This window comes from Lates calcarifer, linkage group LG12 (genome assembly GCF_001640805.2).
Source record: "Lates calcarifer isolate ASB-BC8 linkage group LG12, TLL_Latcal_v3, whole genome shotgun sequence".
Classification (NCBI taxonomy): domain Eukaryota; kingdom Metazoa; phylum Chordata; class Actinopteri; family Centropomidae; genus Lates; species Lates calcarifer.
Genome location: NC_066844.1, coordinates 23,144,049 through 23,168,467, shown reverse-complemented (window position 1 = coordinate 23,168,467; position 24,419 = coordinate 23,144,049). Strand labels below are relative to the sequence as shown.

The 24,419-nt window shown below is 43.0% G+C and overlaps 6 protein-coding genes across 7 annotated transcripts; 3 read left to right on the top strand and 3 right to left on the bottom strand.

The window, feature by feature from the left end:
• The first annotated feature begins 79 nt into the window (after positions 1-79).
• mrpl20 (mitochondrial ribosomal protein L20) lies at positions 80-2,813 on the top strand. The gene is made up of 4 exons (XM_018681382.2): positions 80-442; positions 671-781; positions 1,442-1,519; positions 1,633-2,813. Exons 1-4 carry the CDS (start codon positions 356-358, stop codon positions 1,804-1,806), a joined length of 450 nt encoding a protein of 149 aa, XP_018536898.1. The 5' UTR covers positions 80-355; the 3' UTR covers positions 1,807-2,813.
• Positions 2,814-3,312: 499 nt separating this feature from the next.
• On the top strand, positions 3,313-8,437 carry atad3 (ATPase family AAA domain containing 3). Its single transcript, XM_018681370.2, has 16 exons — positions 3,313-3,625; positions 4,186-4,262; positions 4,406-4,507; positions 4,624-4,683; positions 4,776-4,845; positions 4,941-5,106; positions 5,339-5,408; positions 5,566-5,721; positions 5,814-5,870; positions 5,968-6,093; positions 6,185-6,309; positions 6,408-6,459; positions 6,575-6,645; positions 6,760-6,927; positions 7,401-7,509; positions 7,663-8,437. Exons 1-16 carry the CDS (start codon positions 3,433-3,435, stop codon positions 8,098-8,100), a joined length of 2,040 nt encoding a protein of 679 aa, XP_018536886.1. The 5' UTR covers positions 3,313-3,432; the 3' UTR covers positions 8,101-8,437.
• A 793-nt stretch (positions 8,438-9,230) lies between these two features.
• LOC108886493 (transmembrane protein 240) lies at positions 9,231-11,768 on the bottom strand. Of its 2 annotated transcripts, none has more exons than XM_018681377.2 (4): positions 11,508-11,768; positions 11,208-11,314; positions 9,856-10,064; positions 9,231-9,394 (listed from the first exon to the last, which is right to left on the bottom strand). In XM_018681377.2, the coding sequence occupies exons 2-4, from the start codon at positions 11,291-11,293 to the stop codon at positions 9,270-9,272; spliced, it is 420 nt and encodes a 139-aa protein (XP_018536893.1). In that variant the 5' UTR covers positions 11,294-11,314; positions 11,508-11,768; the 3' UTR covers positions 9,231-9,269. The 2 variants fall into 2 exon arrangements, with proteins under 2 accessions (XP_018536893.1, XP_018536894.1); XM_018681378.2 differs by lacking the exon at positions 11,508-11,768 and adding an exon at positions 11,414-11,507.
• A 664-nt stretch (positions 11,769-12,432) lies between these two features.
• On the bottom strand, positions 12,433-17,804 carry ssu72 (SSU72 homolog, RNA polymerase II CTD phosphatase). The gene is made up of 5 exons (XM_018681375.2): positions 17,527-17,804; positions 16,314-16,457; positions 14,152-14,291; positions 13,847-13,965; positions 12,433-13,442 (listed from the first exon to the last, which is right to left on the bottom strand). Exons 1-5 carry the CDS (start codon positions 17,604-17,606, stop codon positions 13,341-13,343), a joined length of 585 nt encoding a protein of 194 aa, XP_018536891.1. The 5' UTR covers positions 17,607-17,804; the 3' UTR covers positions 12,433-13,340.
• Positions 17,805-18,903: 1,099 nt separating this feature from the next.
• Positions 18,904-21,064, bottom strand: fndc10 (fibronectin type III domain containing 10). The gene is made up of 2 exons (XM_018681372.1): positions 20,949-21,064; positions 18,904-20,781 (listed from the first exon to the last, which is right to left on the bottom strand). The coding sequence occupies exon 2, from the start codon at positions 20,631-20,633 to the stop codon at positions 19,554-19,556; it is 1,080 nt and encodes a 359-aa protein (XP_018536888.1). The 5' UTR covers positions 20,634-20,781; positions 20,949-21,064; the 3' UTR covers positions 18,904-19,553.
• Positions 21,065-22,746: 1,682 nt separating this feature from the next.
• Positions 22,747-24,051, top strand: LOC108886544 (olfactory receptor class A-like protein 4). The gene is made up of 2 exons (XM_018681470.2): positions 22,747-22,882; positions 22,972-24,051. Exons 1-2 carry the CDS (start codon positions 22,796-22,798, stop codon positions 23,992-23,994), a joined length of 1,110 nt encoding a protein of 369 aa, XP_018536986.1. The 5' UTR covers positions 22,747-22,795; the 3' UTR covers positions 23,995-24,051.
• Positions 24,052-24,419: the final 368 nt, after the last annotated feature.

Genomic DNA, 24,419 nt, shown 5'->3' with positions numbered 1-24,419 from the left:
CCCCGCTTCAAAACCACACGTACGTGATTTTTATTGTTTGTTTGAAGCGACTGTAAATTCTTTTTTCTGTCTGTAGTTTCTTTAGTTTTCGCTCATACAGTTTAGCCTCTCTGATATGGAATGTGTTCGTTGTCTTTCCCGATCTAATCGTTAGCACACCGGGCGGAGCAGAGGAAACACTGATGCCGGATGTCCTGGGCTTTAAACCGAACATATCCAGCGCGTTTGTCAGACGCAGACGGCGTGTGGATCTGGATCCGGTCTCCTGTCAGGTGGAAGTGGCTTAAGGTCACTAATACTAGTGTTTTCTTTCTGCTAAGAGGGAGGTTGTGGTGAAGTAGGCTGAAAAACAAACATGGTGTTCCTGACGTTATCTTGTTGGATCCGAAATCGTGGACCCGACAGATACTGGAAAGTTCAAGAACTTCTCAAACATGCGCGGGTAAGGCCGGGACTATTTCCCGGAGCAGAGTGTGCTAACCTGCTCACACACCGTCTAAATGTTGTATCTTATATCATCGTGTTGTAGTCACCTGAGAGGACTGGCGATTCAGTGAGTCAGTCGGCTGTATTTTGTTGTTTAGAGGTGACCTCACCGCCCTGATCTTACATTTAAAGCATCGTGACGGTAGTTTTGTGGTAGTCATCCTCCTGTCGGTTCTCCCACCAGCACTTCAGGGGCAGGAAGAACCGCTGCTACAGTCTGGCTGTGCGGACGGTCAGGAGGGCTTTCGTCTACGCCACCAAAGCTCGGAAACTGAAGAAACGTAACATGAGAACGGTAAGACACAAATATATTGTCCTCTAACACAAGGCTGGTGCACAGACCAAAGTCAGTCAGGGATTTGTCGTTTAGATTTTGACTGAAATGTCACCGTTTTTTTACTGCTGTGTAATCCAGATGCAGAGCCTAGTCATGGTCTCTTGGTCTCTTTGGATATTGGAGATTTGCTTCTTCAAACCACATTATACAAAGCAGTGAAAATAATGTGGCTAACCCAGTTATAATCAGCATTAAGGCTGTATACACATTTAAAAACATACTGTTTAAACATATCCAAGAGTAATAGCAGTCTGTGACCATGAGTCCAGGTGGTATTAAACCTTTAGACCCTGAACTTCAGGATACATGTTTAATGGACAACACAGGTGTCAGGATTCTCTAAGGAGCCCCAAGATCTGAGGGGTCACAAGATGATTAACAAGGTTAAAGACCACATGTTACTTTCATACTTAAGTCTGACTTGTCTCTTATTTTTGCACTGTGTCATCACTTACTTAAAAATCAGATTTGCTGGGTACTGCTAATTCACATCCTTAGCTTGCATCAGAGTGCGTTAATTGTGAACAGCGTGGGAAGCTTGTTGAGTTCTTGCAAAGAATAACATTGTGTATACAACATGTAATTGTTAATCTGTCCATTGTGCTCTCATCTCTTCAGCTCTGGATCACACGCATTGCAGCAGCATCACGAGAGCACGGCATGAAGTATCCCGCCCTCATGCACAACCTTACAAAGGTAGATTGCGTCACATATCACAGCATCAGACCAGTTCTCTCTCAGATCTTTTAGCTTCAAAGTTTCACTGTGTTTGTATGTAACACCTTTTTTCTCTGTCTTCCTCCATACAGAGCAGCGTTCAGCTGAACCGACGTGTTATCAGTGATCTGGCCATCACAGAACCTCGGTCATTCCTCTCGCTCGCCAAGCTAGCGCAGGCTCGCAAACAAGAAGGCTTCCGTGCGGCGCTGGGTGATGGCAAAGAGCCTCCTGGTGTCTTCTCCCGTGTTGTTTTACTGCAGTAAAGGACTTGCTACAGTTTTTGGATCACCAGTTGCTGTGTGGTTTAAAGGGCAGCGCTCCTGGATTAATGAGATGATCCTGAAACAGTCGACCAGACACACACTCACCTCTTTGCTTTACACCTGCTGTTTCATCCATCAAGTATTTTTCACATTATCATAAAAGGTTAATTTATTTTATTTCTTGTCCAGTGTAACGGGGTTGCCCCGTGCTTAATGACCCATATTGAGACCAGAGTCTGACCACCATGACCACCATAACGTGGGTTGTTTGAATTCACTGACTGACCAGAGAGTTGACAGTTTTCTGAAGTACTGCATGCACTGTGTATAAATGATCTGACATGGGTACATAATGGTGTCTCACAAATGTCAGCTGCACACTGGTCTTTGGTGTAAAAGAGAAAATTTTCCTTGTCACTATCCCCTTGTCCTTCAATCTGAAGTAGAGCTACCGACAGAGCCTCGTCCCTGAAGTAGAAAGAGATGTAATTTCTCACTCAAGGACACTTTAGCAAGACAGATGATTACTGTTGAAGTGCCTTGGTGCCTGGCCTTGATGGACAGATTCTTTACTCACTATGTTCCCCTGCACCCATTCTGTTCAAACTCAGTGCATCTCTAAAAGGAGATTTGACAAATTTATGTGGCTTTTCCTACCCTATTATAATCCAAGCCTGCAGCTGCCATTAAACACCACAGCAACCAGATCCGCTCCTGCTCCATTCACTGACTTCAGTTCAGCATCTCTGCCCTGAATGCCTCCACTTTCACGATAGAGGATGGTGATTATCGATTTCCATAAACTCTCCCTGTGTATATCAGACACAACCTCTGTTAAGTTATGATTTGATGCTGTTGGATTGTGAGTGTTTTTGGAGGTTGGGAAGAGAAGAGTGACCTCAATCGTTATTGTGTGATGACTTTTGTCTCTGTAAATATATATTTTACCCTTTGTTGTGGTAAGATTGTCCTCACAATGTTTAGTTCATTAAACATTTTGATATATATTCTGTTGTCCTGTCTCGAGTTTTATCATTGAAAACATAGCTGTTATAAACCATTCTACACTACACGTTCTCAGTGGCTATAGCTGCAACAAAATTATTAAAATTCAATTAACCAGAAGCATCTGAGAAGCATGAGCACCCACATTTAAAATCGAAACATTCTTCAGTCCAACATTATTTCTGAGGATCCTTCACAGATTAAACCCGCTGACTGCTCTTTGCTAAAAACTGAGGTGCAGAGGACACATCATATCAGTGTCATTGACACTGACTTACAAAACCAGAATCAGCCTGATGCAACCAAACGAAAACCATGCTCACGCCATGTGAACTGCACGTATTCAGACCCTCTGCGGCTACCGTAGCAACTTTGGGTGGGACTTTATGAATGACCTCTAGTGAACGTCGTTGTTTAAACAGCCAATGAGAGGAGGATGTACTCACCATCAGCCAATCGTGGTCGCTGTTGCTCAGAGAAACCTGCGCTTTCCGTTGCACTTGCGCAGAAGATTGCGGCGTGACACGCGTGTGGAGGAAGTGCAGTGACAGATCCGTAGCAGCTGCCTCCTCTCGCTCCACACAGAACCGGCCAAACTGTGCTTTATTTGCCCTCGGTAAAATGTCGTGGCTGTTCGGCCTGAACAAGGGGCAGCCCGAAGCTCCTCCCGGGCTCCCGGTCCAGCCTCCCCCCCCGCCGCCGCCGGCCGGAGGCTCCAGCGGCGGCGGAGATAAACCCAAGGACAAATGGAGCAACTTCGATCCCACCGGGCTGGAGCGGGCTGCTCAGGCGGCCAAGGAGCTCGACAAGTCCCGTAAGTGTTCAGTGGGGCATGTTTGCTCAGTGAGAGTCACTGGGGCGGAGGTTTATTCTGATTATAACAACATTACTGCCCAACTGAAGTCTTGATGCAGCTGCATCCAGCTGCTCTCTGGTTTATGGTGGTGGTCGCTTAATTGATGCAGCAGCTTGGATAATGAGGGTGGGCCTCATGATCTGAGACAGCATCTGTACATATGTATTTAATTACATCTTAATAAATTTTTGTGGCAGTTTATGAGAACAAGCCTGCTCTGCTCTCACCTTCATTCAAACTAGTAGACTGGGTTCAAAGGTCATCACCTTGCAGCCTGGCTTGCAACACCCAAATTCCACTTAACACACACACATGAATAGATTTCACATGTTTCCTCTGTCATGTTATGTGCTTATCATTTCATTCAAAGCATTTTCCTGAACAGTTAAAACCAGAGAAAGTAAAGTCAGCTCAGTCATGGTTGCACACTACCGATCAATGAAGCTCCCTCTCTCTTTTTTGTGTAAACCACGTCTTTCAGCTCTGTGTTGTTGTCTTTCCATGTCACCTCTGTCCAGGACATGCCAAAGAAGCTCTGGATCTGGCTCGTATGCAGGAGCAGACCACCCAGATGGAGCACCAGAGCAAAATGAAGGTAGGAGGTCGTGTAGCTGCTGCTAGTGAGGTTCAGCTGAGAGAGAAGCACCGCATAATAAAACATTAGTCTGATGTAGGCCCATGTGTGTATTCTGTATCTTTTTGAAGACGTTTTGCATCCTTTGTGTGTCGCTGTAACAGGAGTATGAAGCAGCAGTTGAGCAGCTCAAAGGCGACCAGATGCGAATCCAGGCTGAGGAGAGGAGGAAAACTCTGAATGAGGAGACCAAGCAGCATCAAGCGGTATGAACAGAAATCCTCCTTCTTCAAAGTAAAGAATAATTAAGAGTATATTGAGGCAGTGAACCAGACCAATTAGAGTTTTGTGGTTACAGTTAATTGTTTCTGTCTCACCACAGAGAGCTCAGTACCAAGATAAGCTGGCCAGACAGCGATATGAGGACCAACTAAGGCAACAGGTGAAGTTACCTCCTCCATATTTAGAATAAAGAGCTTTGAAATGAGCTGAAGAACCAAACTAATGACTGTTTCTGTTTTTTTTTTCCAACAGCAAGCCTTGAATGAGGAGAACCTCCGCAAACAGGAGGAGTCTGTACAAAAACAGGAGGCCATGAGGAAAGGTACAGACTTCACCACTGTTGTACTGATGACAGGATCTTGTCGAAACTTTTGAAGAGCAGTGGTTCATGTACTCCTTGTGTCGTGGTTTTTATAGCGACGATAGAGCACGAGATGGAGCTGAGGCACAAGAATGAGCTCCTGCGTATAGAGGCTGAATCTAAAGCTCGAGCCAAGGTGGAGAGAGAGAATGCCGATATAATCCGTGAGCAAATCCGTCTGAAGGCAGCGGAGCACAGACAGACTGTCCTGGAGTCCATAAAGTAAGACACACATCACCTCATCTGTGATTTTACTCTACAGTGTTTATGATGGAGATGATAAAACATAATGCACTGGTGGTTCCTGGCGTCCTGAATCATATGTCTGATTGAAACTGAAGATGTTAAAGAAGTATTTAAAACGGATGCAGTCACCATCACAGCAGTAAATGATCAGTTGTATATGTCAACACTCCTATTGACCTATTGACAGTTAACGTGTGTTTACTTTTAGGACTGCAGGAGCCGTGTTTGGAGAAGGATTCAGGGCGTTTGTGTCGGACTGGGACAAAGTCACAGCCACGGTGAGACGTCTGTTTCCATCCAGAGTTAGTTTAGTGAAAGGGGCTGAATTGTACTGACAGACAGACAAGAAAAAACAGGGTTTGAATGAAGTAATTTTCCTGATCCTTGCAGTGACCAATATTTGAACAAAGTCTAACTGTTCTGTCACATCACCAGGTGGCAGGACTGACCCTTTTAGCTGTGGGCGTGTACTCAGCCCGAAACGCAACAGCGGTGGCAGGACGTTACATCGAGGCGAGGCTTGGGAAGCCGTCGCTGGTGCGAGAGACGTCCCGGTTCACTGTGGGAGAGGCAATCAAGCATCCAATCAAGGTAGCTAATTAGCAGTTCATCCTCTTTACATTATGTTACTGCATATTATAACATGCTAATTATAATGTTCCTGTCCCTCCTCAACTGTTTAGACGACTAAAAGGCTGAAGAGCAAACCTCAGGATGCACTCGAGGGAGTTGTGCTCAGTGTAAGTGAACATCAAAGTCTTTACTAAAGATGAAACAAATTAGCATTTTTAAAGCTTTGTGACCACTTGAAATAAATTGATTTTTCTTTTTTATCAGCCCTCCCTGGAAGAGCGTGTGCGTGACATCGCCATAGCAACAAGAAACACAAGGCAGAATCACGGCCTCTACAGGAACATCCTCATGTATGGCCCCCCAGGCACGGGCAAAACACTGTTTGCTAAGGTACACCTGAGGACCGAACAATGTAAACTGTTACATACACAGACAGTGATGCTTAATCTAACTGTGAGGCATTTCTCTTTGTGCTGAGTAGAAGCTGGCAATGCATTCTGGGATGGACTATGCCATTATGACCGGTGGTGATGTAGCACCCATGGGTCGTGATGGTGTGACCGCCATGCATAAAGTTTTTGACTGGGCCAACACAAGTCGACGCGGGTATGACACTACATTAAGTGAGAGGGAGTCTGATGATGAACGAACTGAAGATAAAGTATCAACGCTGAGATTGTTTTGTGTTTTTAATCTTGTTACAGGCTGCTGCTTTTTGTTGATGAAGCTGATGCCTTCCTTCGCAAGAGATCCACTGTAAGTGTATTCTTCAATACCTTGGAGGTTCCTTTACAAAGTGTATTTTTCCTAATTATCCCTTTATTGATCTTTTAATTACACTATATGTATTTGTCATTTTTGCATTTTGTAGGAGAAGATCAGTGAAGACCTCAGAGCCACTTTGAATGCATTCTTGTATCGCACTGGAGAACAGAGCAACAAGTAAACATTTGTTCACCTTCTGTGCCACAGTGGCGCTTTGTCCTTATCTGTTTCACACTCCTCCCAGCACATCTCTAAGCTATTTAATTTCTGTGTGTTTTTTTTCCCCTGCAGGTTCATGCTGGTGTTGGCCAGTAACCAACCAGAGCAGTTTGACTGGGCCATAAATGACCGCATAGATGAAATAGTGAACTTTGCTCTGCCGGGTCCTGAGGAGAGGGAGAGGCTGGTACGGTTGTACTTTGACAAATATGTGCTGGAGCCCGCCACTGGAGGGAGGCAGTGAGTACAGTCCCAACGCTACAACACAGCTGGTGACAATAGGGCACAATCCCAAGCCGCTGCATACTAGGGACGCATGCTGAAACAAGTTAATTAGGTTCAGTCCACCATGTGTACACACTCATATGTAGACTGATTTCTAGCCACTTTGAGGAGTTGCATAATATTCCTTCACTTAAAAAGGCTAAGTCAAAATGAGGGTTTCATTAGATTCAGGGCCCTTTGAGGTGAAGGCCAAGAAACAGCCTGCTGGGCATGTAAAGGTTGGCCAGCCATGCTGAGGCATTAATTACAAAGAGCTCAGATGTGTGATGGAGGCTGGTGGGCGGTTGTGCAGTGACACACACAGGCCAGGAAGCAATGAAGTATGCTGCAAAAAACACATCAAAGTCAGGAAGAAATTGCATCCAGGCCAGCCAAACAGTGGGAAACTCGCACTGTGTCACCTCTGTGTTGTGTTTGGGTTTCTGCAGGAGGATGAAGCTGGCGCAGTTTGACTACGGTAAGAAGTGCTCTGAGATAGCAAAGAGGACAGAGGGAATGTCAGGAAGAGAGATCTCCAAGCTGGGTGTGGCCTGGCAGGTATGTGCCCTGAAGTCGTCATGGATGTATTGCTGTAATCTTAATCTGTAAATCATAGTTATATAGAGATGTTCTTCAAGATGGTACAAGATTTTCTTTTGTCTTAGTAAATGGATGAGTAGAAAACACGTGTTGTGTTTCATGTTTCTGTAGGCGGCAGCATATTCCTCTGAAGATGGCGTCCTGACAGAGGCAATGATCGATGCTCGGGTCGATGACGCTGTCAAGCAACACCTTCAGAAGATGGACTGGCTTCATGGAGAAGAGGAGGCTCAGACCAAGACCCTTACACCTCCCCCAGCTGGGGCGACAGGCAGCGGAGGCAAAATGGGCTTCACTCTGCCCCTCAGCGAGGCACCTCAGGCTCAGGAGATGGTCGCTCCAGCCCTCGAGATGAATACAAAGCAAGAACGTGACAGTATACCACCTCCTTCAGACTCCGACCAAGCAGCAGAGGGCAAAAGTGCCATCCCAGCTGCACAGGACTGTGAAGGCGCTGTCAAAGCAGAAGCTACGACCGCAGCGGAGAGTTTAGTAGAAAAGGAAGACAAGACTGGATCCTCTCCTCCAAAGGATGGAACTCCAGTTTGAGTCAAAGATTTGCTCAGTGGGGCTGATGGGATTTAAAAGATTAGTGTCCTGCCCCTTTAACTAGTCTGTCAGTGTATGTCCAAAAGCCTGTTGGACTGTCTTTTATGACAGACTATGAGTTCACGGGGTTGGGGGAGATAGCTTAATCAACTAACTTTTCAACACTCAAATGACGACTGAGACTCTGTCATTCTAATATATAATGTATACATTGTAAAAGTGTACTTTACATGGAAACCAGACTCCGTGTCTGTAATAACAGTATATAAATGTTGTGCACAGTAGATTGTCTCTGTTGAAATGATTAAATGAGTCTGCGTTTTTATAAACAGTCAAAGTTGTTGATGTTTCTTGGGGCACAGTTATTACATGACAACACACAACCAACACTATTGCTTGTAGAGGAGTTTATATGTAAAATGTCTCATATAAAGCTGAATTTGCAAATCAGCAGTCAGTGAAATAGAGTGGTCTAGCCCTATCAGGCCCTTCTAAAATGCTGATGTAATATTTAGAGAGATCGGTCCTATCAGTGACATTGTCAAGCATTACATATGGTTTTTAGAGACAGGCAGGGTGGAGAAACACAATACATAACAGCAGAGGTGCACACAGAGGGGAGGGGTTAAGATTGGAGAAGGTGGTGAACCTGTCCTATAGGAATCCACTTGGGATTTCAATATTTCACAGTAATGGCCAAGGGATTAAGGAAGCTGCTTCTACAAAGCAAAGTCAAGGGCATGAAACTGTCCTTGGTTTGGAATAGACTGCATGATAAAACTCCCTGTCAGACATTATAGGATGCCTGCATGTACTATGATGTATGTGTTCACATAAATAACCAAACAATCAGGAAAGTGAAGGGGTTTTATGACAGGGAATTATTTAACTCATGACTTTTAAAAAAAACAGTCAAATTGTCAAAAGTGTTATTTCCAGTGTTCCCATAACACTTGGACAAGGTCACCTCTTTTAAAAATAATTTTTAGGCTCTGTTTGTAGGCTGAGCCCTTTTCTCTGATCTTTTAATTCCTGGTATAGTAAGTGGGTGTTCAGCTTCAGGAAAAAACTAATATTTCAACTAAATCAGGCCTTTGCCTATTACACAGAAAACAACACACAATAACTGCTGAATTTAATCCACATTTATCTTTTATGTGTCGGTAATATTATGATACACAGCTTGCTTCATGTGTACCATCTTGCCCCTGCACTCCACTGCGTGTTGGATGTACCTGCCTGGATGAGTCCTTTGTGTTTCTGAATTTGAGCATCCGTGACAAGAAACCCACGCCTGGAAAGAAAGACAGGGAAACTGGGCTGGTGAAAAGTCTCTTGAATTTGTGTTGTATGTGGCTGTGTTTAAAGGGGGAGGGATAAATAACATGATTTCAGTGGTGTGAGATGGAAGGAAGTGAAAAATCAGAATGGTTGAGAAAGGGGATTTCATTTTCAGAGAAAAAAAAATCTAATTTTGATGATTGAATAAGAAAGAAATAGATGGACTACATATATAGCCAGGCCTGTGTTTGAGGGCTGCATGTACATTTACAGTATGATTGCAGGTGGATGAAGTGTAAGGGGAATGGTCAATTTAATCACTCAGAGCAATTACCACAAGAAGAGATGAAAGGGAGCAAAAAGACGGCACTTAAGAAGCCATTTGTTTGCACCCTGTCCATCAATTTCCTCCATATGGTTTCTCTGAGGATAGAACAGCTTGTAATACCTGAACAGTTCTGGCTTCTTACTCACCGTTCTGCTGGTCTGCCCTCTTGTATTTGAGCCATGAGCACCAAACACTATCCAACCACAGCAAGAACCAGCTGATGCAGACGCCCAAGAGCAGGCCAGTTATTACATCTATCTCCTGCTGGGTCATGGTGTTACTGATGAAGTAGTTTTCTCTGGTATCCACCGTGCCCTCAGCCCCATGATACGGGATGACATGATAGGCTTGATGCCTGCAGACAGACAGAACAACAGCCATTGATGGGAGACTTACACACAGAAAAGTACAAAAGTACAAAAATTATGCTGAAAGATGATAAGGATAAGGACGTTTTTTGGGGGGGGGTTTGGTATAAACTAAAATTTCCAAAATGTCAGCTTTCCAGGAATTAAGAAACATGGCTTTGTTTATGGAATAACATGTATTTTTTAATCTGATAAATTTTACACATGCTTTTCAAAGAGATAGACAAACTTTGTTAAGCCATTAAAAAGACTATAATATTTCATCTTGCCCAGGATTTCCCCCATGAAATACATTAGCAGAGGTAGTAAGCCAAACAGACCCACATGCACATGTTTTGTGATCATTTAAGTTTGTAAATGACAGCATAAACAAAAGCCTTTTTTTCATAAAAAGTTCTCTATAATGTTAATGGAGCTGGTCTTTATCTCAGGTGAGGTGGCCCACCTCTGCTATAAAGCACTGAGTGAAACCATGCTACCTAAAAAAATAAAATAAAATAAAATAATCAAACTTTGAAATAGTGTGCTACTAAGACCATTGTCGTTCTGTCTGCAACTTAACAGCTGTATTAATTGACAATCTACAAAGAAAAAGCACAGAAATTCCAGTCTTATAAATATTAGTTATACAAAAAATATTTTTTAAGTTTTTGTGGCTAATATCACTGCTGATTGGTGCATCTCTACTTTATAAAGGTTTACACAACATACGCAATGTATATGCAATGGGGTTGAACTTAAATTGTTAACAACAGCAGGACAGAGAGATCACTAACAACTGGCCTGTATATAACCTGTAACAGATCATATGTTGCACTCACACAGGAGTCACAAACCAGAGGGAACAGGTGCAGTGATTTCTGCTCCATCCCTCTGCATCAGCGCCACACACACTGAACATCTCTTTAACACACACAGAGTGAGTATCTCATTGAAGACTAATGTGACCAGCTGAAAGCCAAGAGATAACTACTCAGGGTGCATGGTGAAGAATCATAATAAATACTGATTAAAATGCAGTAGCCTACCATTTAACAGCAGTCATACCAAAGCAGGTTTGGGAATACTACCACACATACAATATAAACTAAGACCAGTTTTGGTGGTGTTACAGCTGGTTTGTATTTTACCTTCCGCAGGTGCAGGCACAGACGTGGTCCTCCCCGTGCATTAACGGCAAGATAAAGTTGTGGAGGCGGTCAAGAAGTGCGTTCATGTCCGCCAAGATAGTCCCAGTCTGAAACAAAACAACAACTGAAGTAAGCTGAGATACACCACAGCATCAACACTTAGTCCAAACAGTGTGAAACAAGTAAATTATGATTAACTGGCTTACTATGGATGTATTCGCTAATAGTCGTTGTAAAAGCAAGCGTCAATAATAAAATTATTGCATCGTGTTGATTATCCGGACTCCCCAGTTAGCTTACACGTTAAGTAGCGCGCTTCAAGACGAGACGACGGCACTCCTGAGTTAACCGGTAAGTGTCCGTGCCTGCACATCCACTCGGTCCCTCCCGTGTTCTCAGTGCTCAGGCTGTCCCAACACCGCTGAGGAGGACTCAGTTGGAGCTGACACGCTACTTTTACCTCTACCGGTAAAAACAGGTTAGCCAGTCCCTGCTAACTACTTACAGCTACTGAGTTGCCACGGTTACTCTCGGGTGCTGTAACGGTCAGACTTATTTCGACTCAAAGTTTTTTGATTTTAGCCGTTAATTTTTACTGTTCAATTTACGGTTGCTTGGGTAAGTTTGTCAGTTTGTTAAAATGAAATATAGTCCATGTTATATTTATATCTTTGTTGTTGTTGTTTTTTAATGACCTTATATTGAACATATTGTAGTTTGTTTTGACTTTCTTTAACGTTTTTTAACGGCAGTGTTTTGCTAATTGCAGCAGCTGCTACCGAGTAACGGAAAAGTACAGACGTGTAGTAACGGAATACATTCGGCCAGATAGATAGATAGACTCCATTGTACACAAATACATTTACATACACATTTACTTATGCTTCACGCAGGTAAGCTTTATTTAGCACACCTCAACCACTTTAACAAAATTTCTCAGTGAACCACAAAATGGAGAGTGACAGCAATGACTGTCCAAACAAAGCCAAACTGACATGGTTTAAATATATTTTTTGCTTTAACCCACTATTCACTGGTTAATGTATTTAAAATTAATCAAATTATTGCCCGTGTTTGTCCATAAAAAGCTCTGACATCTTACTAAACCAAACAAGGTAAGCAGGTTGTCTGGACCTATGTAATTCAAGTAATATGCTAATTTTTAAGTGTATTACTGCTCTAATATGAACCAAATATCACAGAGCAAATAAAGAGTCACAGCATGTTTCTTACAGATGTTTCTCTCTTTAGTGGATTCATATGTACATACAGAAAATTCAGGCACTCTGAGCCGAGCTCGCAGTTCGCATATAATTACAATGCTTCTTTAACAATTACAAAAGAAAAAAATACTATGCCCTGAAAGATAACATATCCAAGTTTAAATATGAATCAACACATTATATTGGAAACACATTGGAGGAGAGCCTCAGGGAGGACTAGGTTTGGTTATTCATTATTAGCCAACCCACTTTAACTTAATCCTAACTAATCTACAACACACGGCCGCACAAAACACGCATTCAATTCAATTAATTCTCCTCCCTGTCTGACCCCAACAAAAAAAATTACACTGTCCCAGGTCAGAAATAAAAATCTGACATATATGCTTGAATGAATTACAATTATATATCATCTAGAGAAAAAAAAAATCAGCATCAATAGGTTGTATTGAACAAAAATCAGAGGGACTTGTAAAGCCGTTGTTTGACCAGGGGGTGTGTATGTTATGGCTCTCCCTGAGGAGACATGGTTGAGTGATTTCACTGGACTGGGATGGAGGGAGGACCTTGGCCTGACCTTGATCCGAAGGAATAAAGGCAGAGCGAGAGCAGCGAGTCCGTCCTCTGCATAGAGGAAAAACCCATCATCACCAATATGTCCAACAGCAGCCATTTGTTAGGTCCTGACCCAAAGCTCTGTGTCTATGTGTGGTGTGTGTGTGTGAGTGTGTGTCAGACTGTGTAGGCACACAATGTGTATGTATGGTGTTCTAGATGACTGAGGAGCAGGAAGTGTGTGTGTGTGTGTGTGTGTGTGTGTGTGTGTGTGTGTGTGTGTGTGTGTGTCCATTTTCTATTGTTTGATTGCTTGTAATCTGGGTCTGTGTTTATTGCAAATTCCTATTGTGCATCAGTAGAAGCAGACAGTGTGAAGAAAAGGCCTGTTGCTTTTCTCCTCAAACTCTTGTAGGAGCTCATCGATTTCATTCTCCATGTCGTCAGTGTGCTGGATCTGTAGGGGTGGAGGTGGAAGAGGAAGGGGAGGAGGAGGAAGCACATTAGACACAACCTGCACATGCACACCCTCTTACAACTCATTTGCACCAATGAATTCAAATCAATCAATCTCTGGCACCATTTATGAATCTAGCACCTTTTTATAGCGCTGGCAGCATTTTTATTAAAGTGACCAGTGAATCTCTTCTTTTAGAAATATATGGCTTGGCAGATTATGTACACATAAAAATTATTGAATTTATTTTACCTGAAAATATGGATCTACTGTGTCATTTTATTAATAAAACACTCAGTGTCTTAACACGGCTGAAATATAATAACTACAAACTATTCTGTGGTGACTTAGCTCTCACTGTGCCTGCACCACAGTATTTGAGAACCCCAGTAGAAGACACTCACACATTGACACAGCTCACAGATGAGGAAGGCGCCCAGCGTGGCTTCCTCATGGTTATCCTGAATGTCTACATTGATAACATGTACGGGCTGCAAAGTCTCCTGCTCTCTTGAGTTCAGATCTGTGGAGCAACAAAGGATGAGAGAAAGTGTTTGAGACCATGCCATGACTCGGTGTTGTGCTATCAGTTTGAAACCCGCTTTAAAAAGTGTCCATTAAGAGTGGTATTAAAGCATTTGTTTATCAAGTAACTCAGTTGTCAGTCATATTCCTCCAGTGATAAGACAGTTCTTATAACAAGCCTCACCCTCCAGCACTTGGTCATACACTCTCTCTTCACAGGTGATGACCAGGTCGAATTTCTCCTTGCAGTTTTGAAAGCGCTCCGGCTTTGATTTGATGCGCCTGTTGCGGTCCAGCATGTGCAGGATGCCATTCTGTGTGTATCTGAGGAGTGGGAAGGTCAAGGAACACAGCAGGAGCGAAGGAAACATTTCAAGGTAATATGTCACATTCATCACACATATCAGAGACATGATTTCAAACAAAACTCAGTAAGACTGTGTGAAAAAATGTCATTTTTCTGAATGATTGTATATTTTGCTTGTACTTGTGGGGCTATGTCTCAGTTAAATCACAGAGACAGGTACATACACACTTGGATGGTATCAAGTGTTTCCATTAGTCAAACTGTAGCGCCCTCTAGTGGCCGGAGGAAAAACCTATTTGTTAGTGGTCAGCTGTAAAAAAAAAAAAAAAAAAAAACTATGACAGACAAGACAGAATGGTATTTCAGGGAAATAAAATGTGACACTTCAACTGACTGGGATTAATCTGTTCAACAAAGTTTTAATATCTAATGTTACCCACAAACCATTCTGACACTGGCAGGCTGACATTCTTACAACAAAAATACCTCTATACTACAGAAAAAAAGACCAACCACTGTGGTAAATTGTCAATAACAGTGGACTATATTTGTAAGAAATCAATGCAAAGTTGCAAGAATACTACAAACAGTTATTCAAGAGGTAGTAATTTACAGCTAGTTTACAAATTTTGTAACAAGGCACCTTTGATATGCAGGAATACAGATTTGACCTACCATGGGTTGGCAACATTTACACCTGCAATACAGTAATATTATCAGCAACAGCACAACAGTAAGTTAAATTTGGGTGAAGTGGTTTTGTCCTACTTTAAAGGCTGGATGTTTACCAAAGAGGCCTTTGGTACCAGAATATTTCAACATGGCTATCTTGTATGTGCTTCAGAACAGTTCTACAATTAGCCTGGCCATTAATTAAAAAAAGAAAAAAAAAATATCTGAATGAAATACTTCAGAGGGAAAAAACACGTAAAATAAATAACCAAGGGGGCAGGTCTAACATTCAGCTGCTTACTGATAGTGCTGACATTAATAATTCTGAACAGTGTCTGTGAAGATCAAAAGTTACCGCCAGCCAGCATTTATTAACTGGGGCAATAACTGCAATTATTTTGATGAGGACAATTTGTGCATATACAAATAAAATGCAGCAGACATCACTCATTACTTCAGCTTTTACTCCCCTGGCACTTTACAGGCTGTTTGTAATGAAGCCCAAGGTTTCTGAGTGCCCTCAACTAGGTTGCATCTGCATACACTCACTAATGAGGAATAATGCAGGCGATTATTGCTGATCATCTTTAACTTACCTTGGGGCACTACAGTCAATAACATCTTAAACAGGACTAACTATTCCATTCCTGGTTTACTGCACACTCAATCTGGGAAATAATGTTAATACCCTTAGGGCCAGTGTTTTTCTCAGCCAGTATTATCTACTTGTGGCCATGTTTTTTTTGCTAATGGAGTTCTACTGTGGTTTTCTTTAGGTTTTTTCACCATTACCAATTTTTACAGTGTTTGTGCACCAGCAATTCAATTAACTGCAATTAACAACAAAAGACAGGTGAGCCAGATCAAGCTGAACACAAGAGAAAAAACCTAAAAAAATATGCTGGCGTTACTCTAACTGCAAAGGTACCTATTGTGACAAAGGGAAAATTTGCAACATATTAAATACAGGAAAACTGCATTGAGAAGGAATAATGTTAAGAGCAACAGTATAAGCTAGGGAGTTAGAAGAGACTATATCAGTTTTACAATCTTCACCAAATTGCACTTACTGCTGCACAGCTGTTGTATTGCCAGGTGTTTCTGCATTACACAGGTTTCATAACAAAGCATACTGTACATCTGCAACACATTTTAAAATCCCTGCATGTGATTTACCCATCAATGCTCTCCGATCTGCTGAGCCGCTCCAGCGCTTTCACACTTGCGTGAGCCCCCAAAAAGATTAATACCTAAACAAGATATGTGTACATGGGTCATGTTCACTTATCTGGCTTCACGTCTGTGTGTGTGTGTGTGTGTGTGAGAGAGAGAGAGAGTGAGGAAAAAAGTGAGTGAGAAGGGGATACAGTTCCTTGTCCTTGCGGACCAAGTCGTTGTACATCTGTTCATATGTCGTTTTGAAGTCATACACATTTGGCTTATCCGGGGCAGGACCGGGTAGCTTCACATGAGACCCTGTCCCAAATGAGCGCACATCGAATCCACGTTTGCTGCAAACAGGAAAGGACAAGAGAGTAAATTACATAACATTTCCGAAACCAACATCAGGTACAAGAACACATTACAAGCAGAATTTGTTAATCAGCATCTTTCCACGCCTGCAGTGTATCCTACACAGTCTGCCTTTTCAGTTGTCTCCTGAGATGTGAGACCGAAACAGAATGAATAAGCAAAACAGTGGTTGTTGTGTGTCACAGACTGAATTAAAACATCACTGCACAGTTTAGTATGTAGGACCATATCCAGCTCTCTCTCCCCTGCTGTGTCATAATCTGAATAAATCCTATTACCAATGTAAGACAGACTAATTTCTCTTATGTTATAAACAATATCCTATAGAGCGGGGACAGGATTATTTTTATTTCAGCTGATCACATGGGTGGCAGTATGTTGCCAACAAGCCATCTTGCTCAGTAGATCATAGTGTCCAATACAGAGACGCATGAACAGTTAATGTGACTCCTGGCTTTTGTTTTAAGACCTGTCCTGTTGTGAAGAAAACGCCCAGTGATGACTGAACAGCTGTATTTAAATGACACCAAGTGTCAAGACTGTGCAACCAGCACACCCCGTCTGTATAAAAAAAATGATAAAAACGAATGACAAAATTCCTAAATGGTGTGAATGCGGGGATTGATTAGAGATGGTAAGACCCTCAGTGTTGCACAGCTGCAGTTCCCCCCTTCCGGAAATTGCCTACACAGGGGCGCTGTTGTCAACATGTGGGTGAGAAAAAAAAACAACTCCCAAAGAACTTGGGCCGGTATTTTTATAGCCCCTGAAATCTGTTTGGAAACTATCTGTGTGGTCGTTTAATTTAGGCCTCTGTAAACCCTGAAACCTAGTGAAAAGCAGCGTTAACAGTGCGCTGCGGCCCCGGTGAGACTCTCAGAGGAGCGAGTCCATTGTTAAAGTGCGCTGAGGCAGGCCCGACGGACTATCTGTCACCATGTCGGCACGGCTCATGACCGGCTCAGAAAACAGCTCGATAAGGCACAGATTTCGATCACTTGGCGGTGGGTTTTTCCGTTTCTCCTCTTCCCGGCGGATCGTCTTTACCTGAGGATATTGTGCGCTTCCATACTGCGGTTCTGGTTGCTCGAGCACACAACCGCTACACGCAGCGGGTGGCTCGGCATTGCGACTCCCCCGGTTGAAACTACCCGGTACAAACTGTCAGAAACTAACAGAGGTAGTTTGTTTGAGCCCTGTAAGAAAAAATCAACAATACAAACCCCTACGTTTAGCTAAACAATAGCGCGTTTCGAGTACAAATACTGTGCGACGTGCTCGTCTTCTTTTGAAGCAGGAAGTTAAAATGGCGGAGCCCCGTGAGTTGAATACGGCTTTATCAGGTGATGTCATGTGGGGGCGGAGTTTTTGACTTGACAAGACGAAGTATGTAGAGACGTAGACGTGACGACAATAAACAAACACGATTTTCCTCGAAATAAATATATTTTTCTTTTGGTAAAAGTGGCCACGAGAACATCTAGAGTTTTTTCCACCATGCACTTGAATTTCTTTATGTCCCGCCATGACCTCAAGAATAAAATAACACATACAGTGAGGTTCAAAAGTAAAGTGGTCTCAGACTTTTGGACCCTAATATATGCTCTCAATATAAGTCGTTTCTCATCAACACTAGTTTAATGTCATTAATATGCAAATTTATACAGCCAGACACACCAAAATCACACACCAAAAAAGCGTTGTTCTTGAGCTATCCCGCTCACTAGAAAAATCAGGTCAATCCTAATTAAGCAGAGTAGATGTTTGTGCTTGTGTACTGCATATCTGCTATCAGTTTGAACTTGCTGACTGTATAGAAAGGAAATCTGCGTGACCTTAATATACTGATTTATGCAACAAGGTGCTCCAAACTCTAATCAGATCATCTACTCCATACCTTGTATGGAGTATGGAGCCAGCATTGCAATATCCTGCATGCTATGTATCATGATGGCGGTACATAGAAAATATTGGCACATTTGCAACTCAAGTGTCACAAGTAAATATTAACAATGCTGCTAAAGCCTGACTGAAAATGCAAAACAACTCTTAACTCCTGAGTAGTATGTGAGTAGATTCAGTTTTTACAGTGGAGTAGTCATAAGAAGACAAACCTTGAAGCATAACTTCCCCTCTATTTATTCTATTAATCCTGTGTCCAGTACCAATATTTATGTGTTTACCTAGTATGACGATAATACACACCTTAAGACGACCGCAGAGATTTCTGTGGCTGTGCTCCCTTTAACATCTCTGAATGTATTTGGCCCCCTTTTCTGTTTTGTAATCACCCTGTAAAGGTTTGTGTCTGTACAAAAAGGCTCATTTTAAATTCCTGTCTTTCTGTTTTCTCGTAAATTGCCCTGGGATGTGAAAGCAAACACACTCACACACAGAGAGAGGAAAATAACGACAGCTGCAAAGTATTACAAATGACCTCATGGTTCTTTATTCACTGACAGCAGGACATAAAGGCATTCTAACTCAAGATGTTTGGCACAGTATTTAGAGATTGTACACCAGATTGTATTGCCCTTCACAAAATGGTACAAATACATACTGTACTGTATGCAGACCTAAAAGCAAAACAAGATGGTGGGATGGTTTAGTCAAGTGGAAAAACGTAATTCAGTAAAGTTAGATGTTTCTGTGACCCAGCAATGACAGGACTGGTCCGGACACTTTCACAGGCCACACATTTAGCAACACTGCTGTTTCTGACATACCATTAGCCATTTCATTAATTGTATTGCTGTGAAAATACTGCCAGCACACAGATTGACAGACTCAATCACGGACGACCTTGAACAAAAACATAACACAGTAAACCACTGTATTCACTAAATGTAGGTTGTCGGTACTTTTGGTTCAGTGCATCCTCGCAGAGGTTGACAAGGCATGTTATTTGCAGAGCCACAGTAGATTGTGCTTCAATTCAGTCATAACAGGATGTATATATCTTATTATGTGGCTGATTGAAAAAGTGTTATTTTGGGTAATGAGTGAATATGGTTGTGAGATTAGACATGGTCATGGATGTTAAATGTAGGTCATTTTATTTATTTAGTGGTGCATCAGTGGCGCGAGTGAGTGCGGTAGGAGTATGTGTGCTGTGTCGTGGGGCTCATGATGTTTTCTGTGATATATGCCACCAGCAAGCAGATGATGACCAGCATCACACAAATAGCTCCCCCCACTGTTGTCATGGCGATCACAATGTCCTGCATCCCAGACGGCGGCAGGGTAAACTCTACACAGTCCCGCTGGTCTGCTCTCTGAGGCGGATCAGAGCGGGCCAGGGAGTGCAGGCAGAGCCGATAGGGGATGTTCTCGTGCAGCTCGGTCAGGAGAAAGTCCCTGCAGCCGGATCCAAGATGGACACCAGCACACTCAAACTGAGTATAGCTTCCATTCCACCAGCAGCTTAACTCAAAGCCTCCTCGTCTGTGACGTCGGCCCCTGGAAGCAGTGCTTGATCGCAGAGTGTCCTCTCTTGTTGAATTCGTCCCGGGATCCCTGCTGCCCTTCTGACCAGCTGCAGTCTCCCCAGTCTTTACATCTCGGCCGGTCGTCGTGGATTCTCCGTCGTGGGTCCACTGTAACAGTACGCTGCCATTGAGAAGAATATTTGCCACCAGATTCCCCAAAGACACCACTGTCCTGCAGTCTCCCTTAGGACACTTGTACCCAAACAGTGTGTTTCGAAAACACAGCTGCCCTCCAATGCCTCCCTCAATCACTCGATAGGCACACAGCGGTGACACCCCTTCGTCTGGGCTCCAGCTTGGTGCCCTGCCAGACCTTTCAGATATCACAGTAGTAATATTGCCTCTGCTGGTGTTGAAAGAGAAGCTATTCACCCGGCCTGTTACCTCTGCAAGCTTTGGTGCTGGCCTACTTTCGTGGCTGTGATTGCCATAGTTGGAGCTGATGTTAGTCTGTTTTAGCCAGTTATGGGGCGTCCCCACATTATCCCTGCCTTTCACCTCTGATGGGGATGTTGTTGTTGTTGATGATGATAATAATGGTGATGATGCTGAGCTGCTGCGATGAGATCTGCCGGACCCAGCCGTCTGGTGTAATGTGCAGAGCAGGAGTGCCGATAAGGCGAGTAGTGATGGTCGTTGTTGCCTTTTCATCTCACTCCCTCTCATCGAGTTATTTTCTCTCACAGTGGATCAGATGGGCGACGGTACAAGGCGGGCTGATGTCTGCCATAGGATCAGCTCAGCTTCAGTGCGCACGACGAAATCCGTGTAAAACTGGATAGCGCATCCATGGGCGAAAGAAGCGGGTATGCATCTGCGACAGAAATGACATTTAATCAGGCGTCCGTGTAGTCAATAAGAAATCCGAGTATGACCTTGCATAGGATAAGCCTGCAGTGTGAACTTAATATAGGTTAAAATGGTGATAAAAGTCACCTCAGTGTAGCTCGCGACTCGGAGGCATTTATGAAAACCACTTACTTGTTTCGATGGACGAGAGGACCCGGCTATCGTGCCATCAGATCTGCTTTCTTCTTCCTGTCTGGCTTGACGTAAAGGCTTTGATGCCTGCTGTGTGAGAGTGCACGTGGGGGGGCGCGCGCCGCGGAGTGCTTGGGAGCGTGGGTGCGTGCACAAAATATTTGTAGTTATAAACAGTCGGTTTGTGAGTCATCATCCCACGCAGTGCTTCAGGTGTCTGTCAGTAACAGAGCCAACAATCAGAGTCCTGACAACACCGATGGATGGAGAGTTTTAACTATTCTGCATCCCACCTGCGCTGCTCACCTGCACCTCCCTCACATCCACGAGGAGCACACATCAGATCAGAGTTGCTGTTATAGGCCACCTGCGCAAATAACACCTACAGCAACATCCCAAACACTTTTCCTAAAACAGTCTGGTGTCTTTTCCTAATCCTGCATTATTTTAACATGTAGCCAGAGGTGTTTGAAATATGGTGGTTTACACATACTGTGGACAGATTATATTCTACATTGAACCATCATTGTTTTGGTAATTGATTCAATGTTAAACAATGACTCAATATTACCTTTCAATACATAGAAAATGGCCATATTTCCTGATCTGAATTTAATAATATGCTTAAATGTTAAATATTGGTGACATTTTATGATTAGAATGACTGCACATTTTTATTTTTTTTTCTGTACTGCTGCACTATATTAAAAAGTTAGACTTCAGTTGACAGCCTCAAAAACTGGACAGTATAAGCTTCAGAAAGACAGTAATAAATGCAGGGTCTTTGTATCAGATTGTTTTATGTTGTCGTAAAAGTATTGCTTTCATTTTCAAGACCTCGGAGGTCTTGAGATAAATGGACTCCACTACAGGAATACTTAAATTATACTTAAGTGAGGTCTTAGTCATTTATTCTTTATTTTATATCATCGTGTAAAAGCCAGCCTTAAACACCCTTAAACTTGGTTTGTGGTGTTAAATGTTTTGTTACACAATTGTATCTTAAAAATGAAGGAAATAACGATAAATAGAATAAATGATAATGATGATTAATAATGCCAAACACAATGGAAAGAAATCTATTATTGACGTAAGATCAAGATGCATCATTGTACTTCACAATACATTTAATTAAGCAGTGCTAAGGTGATTATTCTAAACAGTGATTGCCTCGTCTCAAGAGGGAAACTTGGCAACCCAGCAAACAATTAGTACCAAGGGAGAGTATGAATGGCTGACTAATAAGAGAAAAAATGCTGCATCAGTGGGACTGGCTCAGCACCACCTGTTCCTGAAAGGTCACGTTGGATAATTGGTTAAATCTGTGTGATCAGTAGTTTTTGGTACATGTGATTGTCTGATACTACATTTAGCCCAGCTAGTCATGGGACATTTCCAAGGTAAACTGAAAAATAAATGAGCCAACAAGGGAAACGCCCAACATCCATAACAGAGTTAAGTGATGATAAGTGTGAATAATTTAATGTGAACAGGCTGCTAGAACAGAACAAATAACGGCGACCCACATCTGTTGATGTGCTTATTCAGGTCAAGAGACAGTTTTGCATTTACAGTCGATCAGTGACGCAGAGAGCAAGCATGGAAAATGTCCGCCCTTGCATATACAGTGAAAGCATCAGCACATTGAACTAAATTGACCTTGAAGCTGGTCAGCAAAGATGAAACCTTAAGTGTGACGAACCTATTTGTTCATCTGTGTGTGCACATATAAAATAGCAGCAGCAGAAATAGGGGTACAAATGAAGCCTTGATGTTTCTCTCTACTCTCACACACATGCTGCACACAAAGAAAAAGCAAACTATGTCGCCATGCAGAGGATGATGCCATGTCAGAAGTCCTCACTGTAGACGCTATTTTGTTTGGGCTCTTGGTTTTTTCTGGCATCCTGGGAAACATCTTGGTCATCCATGTGGTGAGATGATATAGATTATTACATCTGTACTTGTGGGCTGAATGTTTTTTGGTAACATTGTTCTCAGTCTGCCTTGTTTTTACTCTCAGGTGTTTCAGTCAGCCAGTGAGAGTCCGTCTCGAAGACTCGCTCCTTCTGACACTATTTTGGTGCACCTGTCCCTGGCCAACCTGCTGACCTCACTTTTCCGCACAGTGCCCATCTTTGTGTCTGACCTGGGCTTGAATGTGTCTCTGTCTCCGGGCTGGTGCAGAGTTTTCATGTTGCTGTGGGTGTGGTGGCGAGCTGTGGGCTGTTGGGTGACTCTAGCACTTAGCGTCTTCCATTGCACTACCCTGAGGCGACAGCATGTGACCTTTGGACCTCTTGCACAGCAGAAGGAGAGACGGCGCGTATGGATCGTTCTGGGGCTGGTGTGGGGGACTAACCTGGTCTTCTCTATTCCAGCTTTGGTGTACAGCACCCATGTTCGTGGCAACGCCACAGTGGAGCTGATGGTGATCAGCTGTACCACCAGGCCTCTGCTGGGCTGCGTCTGGGAGTTCCCCTCCAGCGAGCAGGGCTCCGCTTTCGCCTCCGCTTCACTGGCACTTAATGAGGTGTTGCCGTTGGTGCTGATGGTTTGCACTAATATGGCCACGCTTCACGCTCTGGCCAAGCACATCAGAGCGGTCACCTCAGGGGGAGAGTCAGGAGGGACTCCTGGAGAGCTGGACAAACATGTGTCCACTGAACGCAAGGCAGCTCACGTCATCATGTCACTGGTGTCGCTCTTTGTGGTCTGCTGGGCGCTACAGGTCGCTGCAGTGACATACTACAACCATGATGGAGGACACCACGCTGAGGGGCTACTGACCGTTTCCCATTTTTCTGCCTCGCTGTTTGTAGGATTCAGTCCAATGGTTGTGGCCCTGGGACATGGCAAACTGAGGCGGAGAATCAGTAGCATGATACTGGGGTGGTCTAAAGTTCTTGAACGTCACAGTGAGGACACTGAGCAGGGAAATAAATCCCCAAAGGCTCAAGGAAAAAAGGGAAAACAAACCGTTTTTGTTGTTCAAAAAGAGAGTAAAGTCATAAAAGTAGAGGAGAAAGTTAGAACAAGCAAATGATGCAAAGAGTGACTGCATGATCCAAAAATCTATGCTGAGATAAGCACTGATGCATGATCTATTTGAATCATCTTCCTTACTGCCTGGACAGAGCTTGTCAAGTATTATTTTAGCTTATTTTGAGATATTTCAGTACAAAGAGCCAATAATGGAAGTCCAATTGAGATACAGCATGTTGCTTTGTTGTTGTTTCTTTTGAGCTGAGATGTATTTGTACTTATGTACTTTTATAAGGGTCTTTAAACAGATCCAGAAATCTATATATTTCAAATTTTGTGCCAGAGTTTAACCATCAGCCCCATCTACATAAAGCATTGAATGCAGTGGTCATATAGCACAAATCCTTGTAACCCTAATGATTTTTTAACACTTTCCACTGAGTCCATCTCCAGTCACATACACATATGTGGAAGTTTACAGAGAGA

Coding starts and splice junctions, on each gene's coding strand:
- mrpl20 (XM_018681382.2), top strand. CDS start 356: ATGGTGTTCCTGACGTTATCTTGTTGGATCCGAAATCGTGGACCCGAC. Junction 782..1,441: donor AGAAACGTAACATGAGAACG/GTAAGACACAAA, acceptor TCATCTCTTCAG/CTCTGGATCACACGCATTGC. Junction 1,520..1,632: donor TCATGCACAACCTTACAAAG/GTAGATTGCGTC, acceptor TCCTCCATACAG/AGCAGCGTTCAGCTGAACCG.
- atad3 (XM_018681370.2), top strand. CDS start 3,433: ATGTCGTGGCTGTTCGGCCTGAACAAGGGGCAGCCCGAAGCTCCTCCC. Junction 4,684..4,775: donor AGGACCAACTAAGGCAACAG/GTGAAGTTACCT, acceptor TTTTTCCAACAG/CAAGCCTTGAATGAGGAGAA. Junction 7,510..7,662: donor AGCTGGGTGTGGCCTGGCAG/GTATGTGCCCTG, acceptor ATGTTTCTGTAG/GCGGCAGCATATTCCTCTGA.
- LOC108886493 (XM_018681377.2), bottom strand. CDS start 11,293: ATGAACGCACTTCTTGACCGCCTCCACAACTTTATCTTGCCGTTAATG. Junction 10,065..11,207: donor TGTGCCTGCACCTGCGGAAG/GTAAAATACAAA, acceptor GTCTGTCTGCAG/GCATCAAGCCTATCATGTCA. Junction 9,395..9,855: donor GAGGGCAGACCAGCAGAACG/GTGAGTAAGAAG, acceptor CTTTCTTTCCAG/GCGTGGGTTTCTTGTCACGG.
- ssu72 (XM_018681375.2), bottom strand. CDS start 17,606: ATGCCGAGCCACCCGCTGCGTGTAGCGGTTGTGTGCTCGAGCAACCAG. Junction 16,458..17,526: donor GAAGCGCACAATATCCTCAG/GTAAAGACGATC, acceptor TCCTGTTTGCAG/CAAACGTGGATTCGATGTGC. Junction 13,443..13,846: donor TCTGTGAGCTGTGTCAATGT/GTGAGTGTCTTC, acceptor CCACCCCTACAG/ATCCAGCACACTGACGACAT.
- fndc10 (XM_018681372.1), bottom strand. CDS start 20,633: ATGAGAGGGAGTGAGATGAAAAGGCAACAACGACCATCACTACTCGCC.
- LOC108886544 (XM_018681470.2), top strand. CDS start 22,796: ATGTCAGAAGTCCTCACTGTAGACGCTATTTTGTTTGGGCTCTTGGTT. Junction 22,883..22,971: donor ACATCTTGGTCATCCATGTG/GTGAGATGATAT, acceptor TTTTACTCTCAG/GTGTTTCAGTCAGCCAGTGA.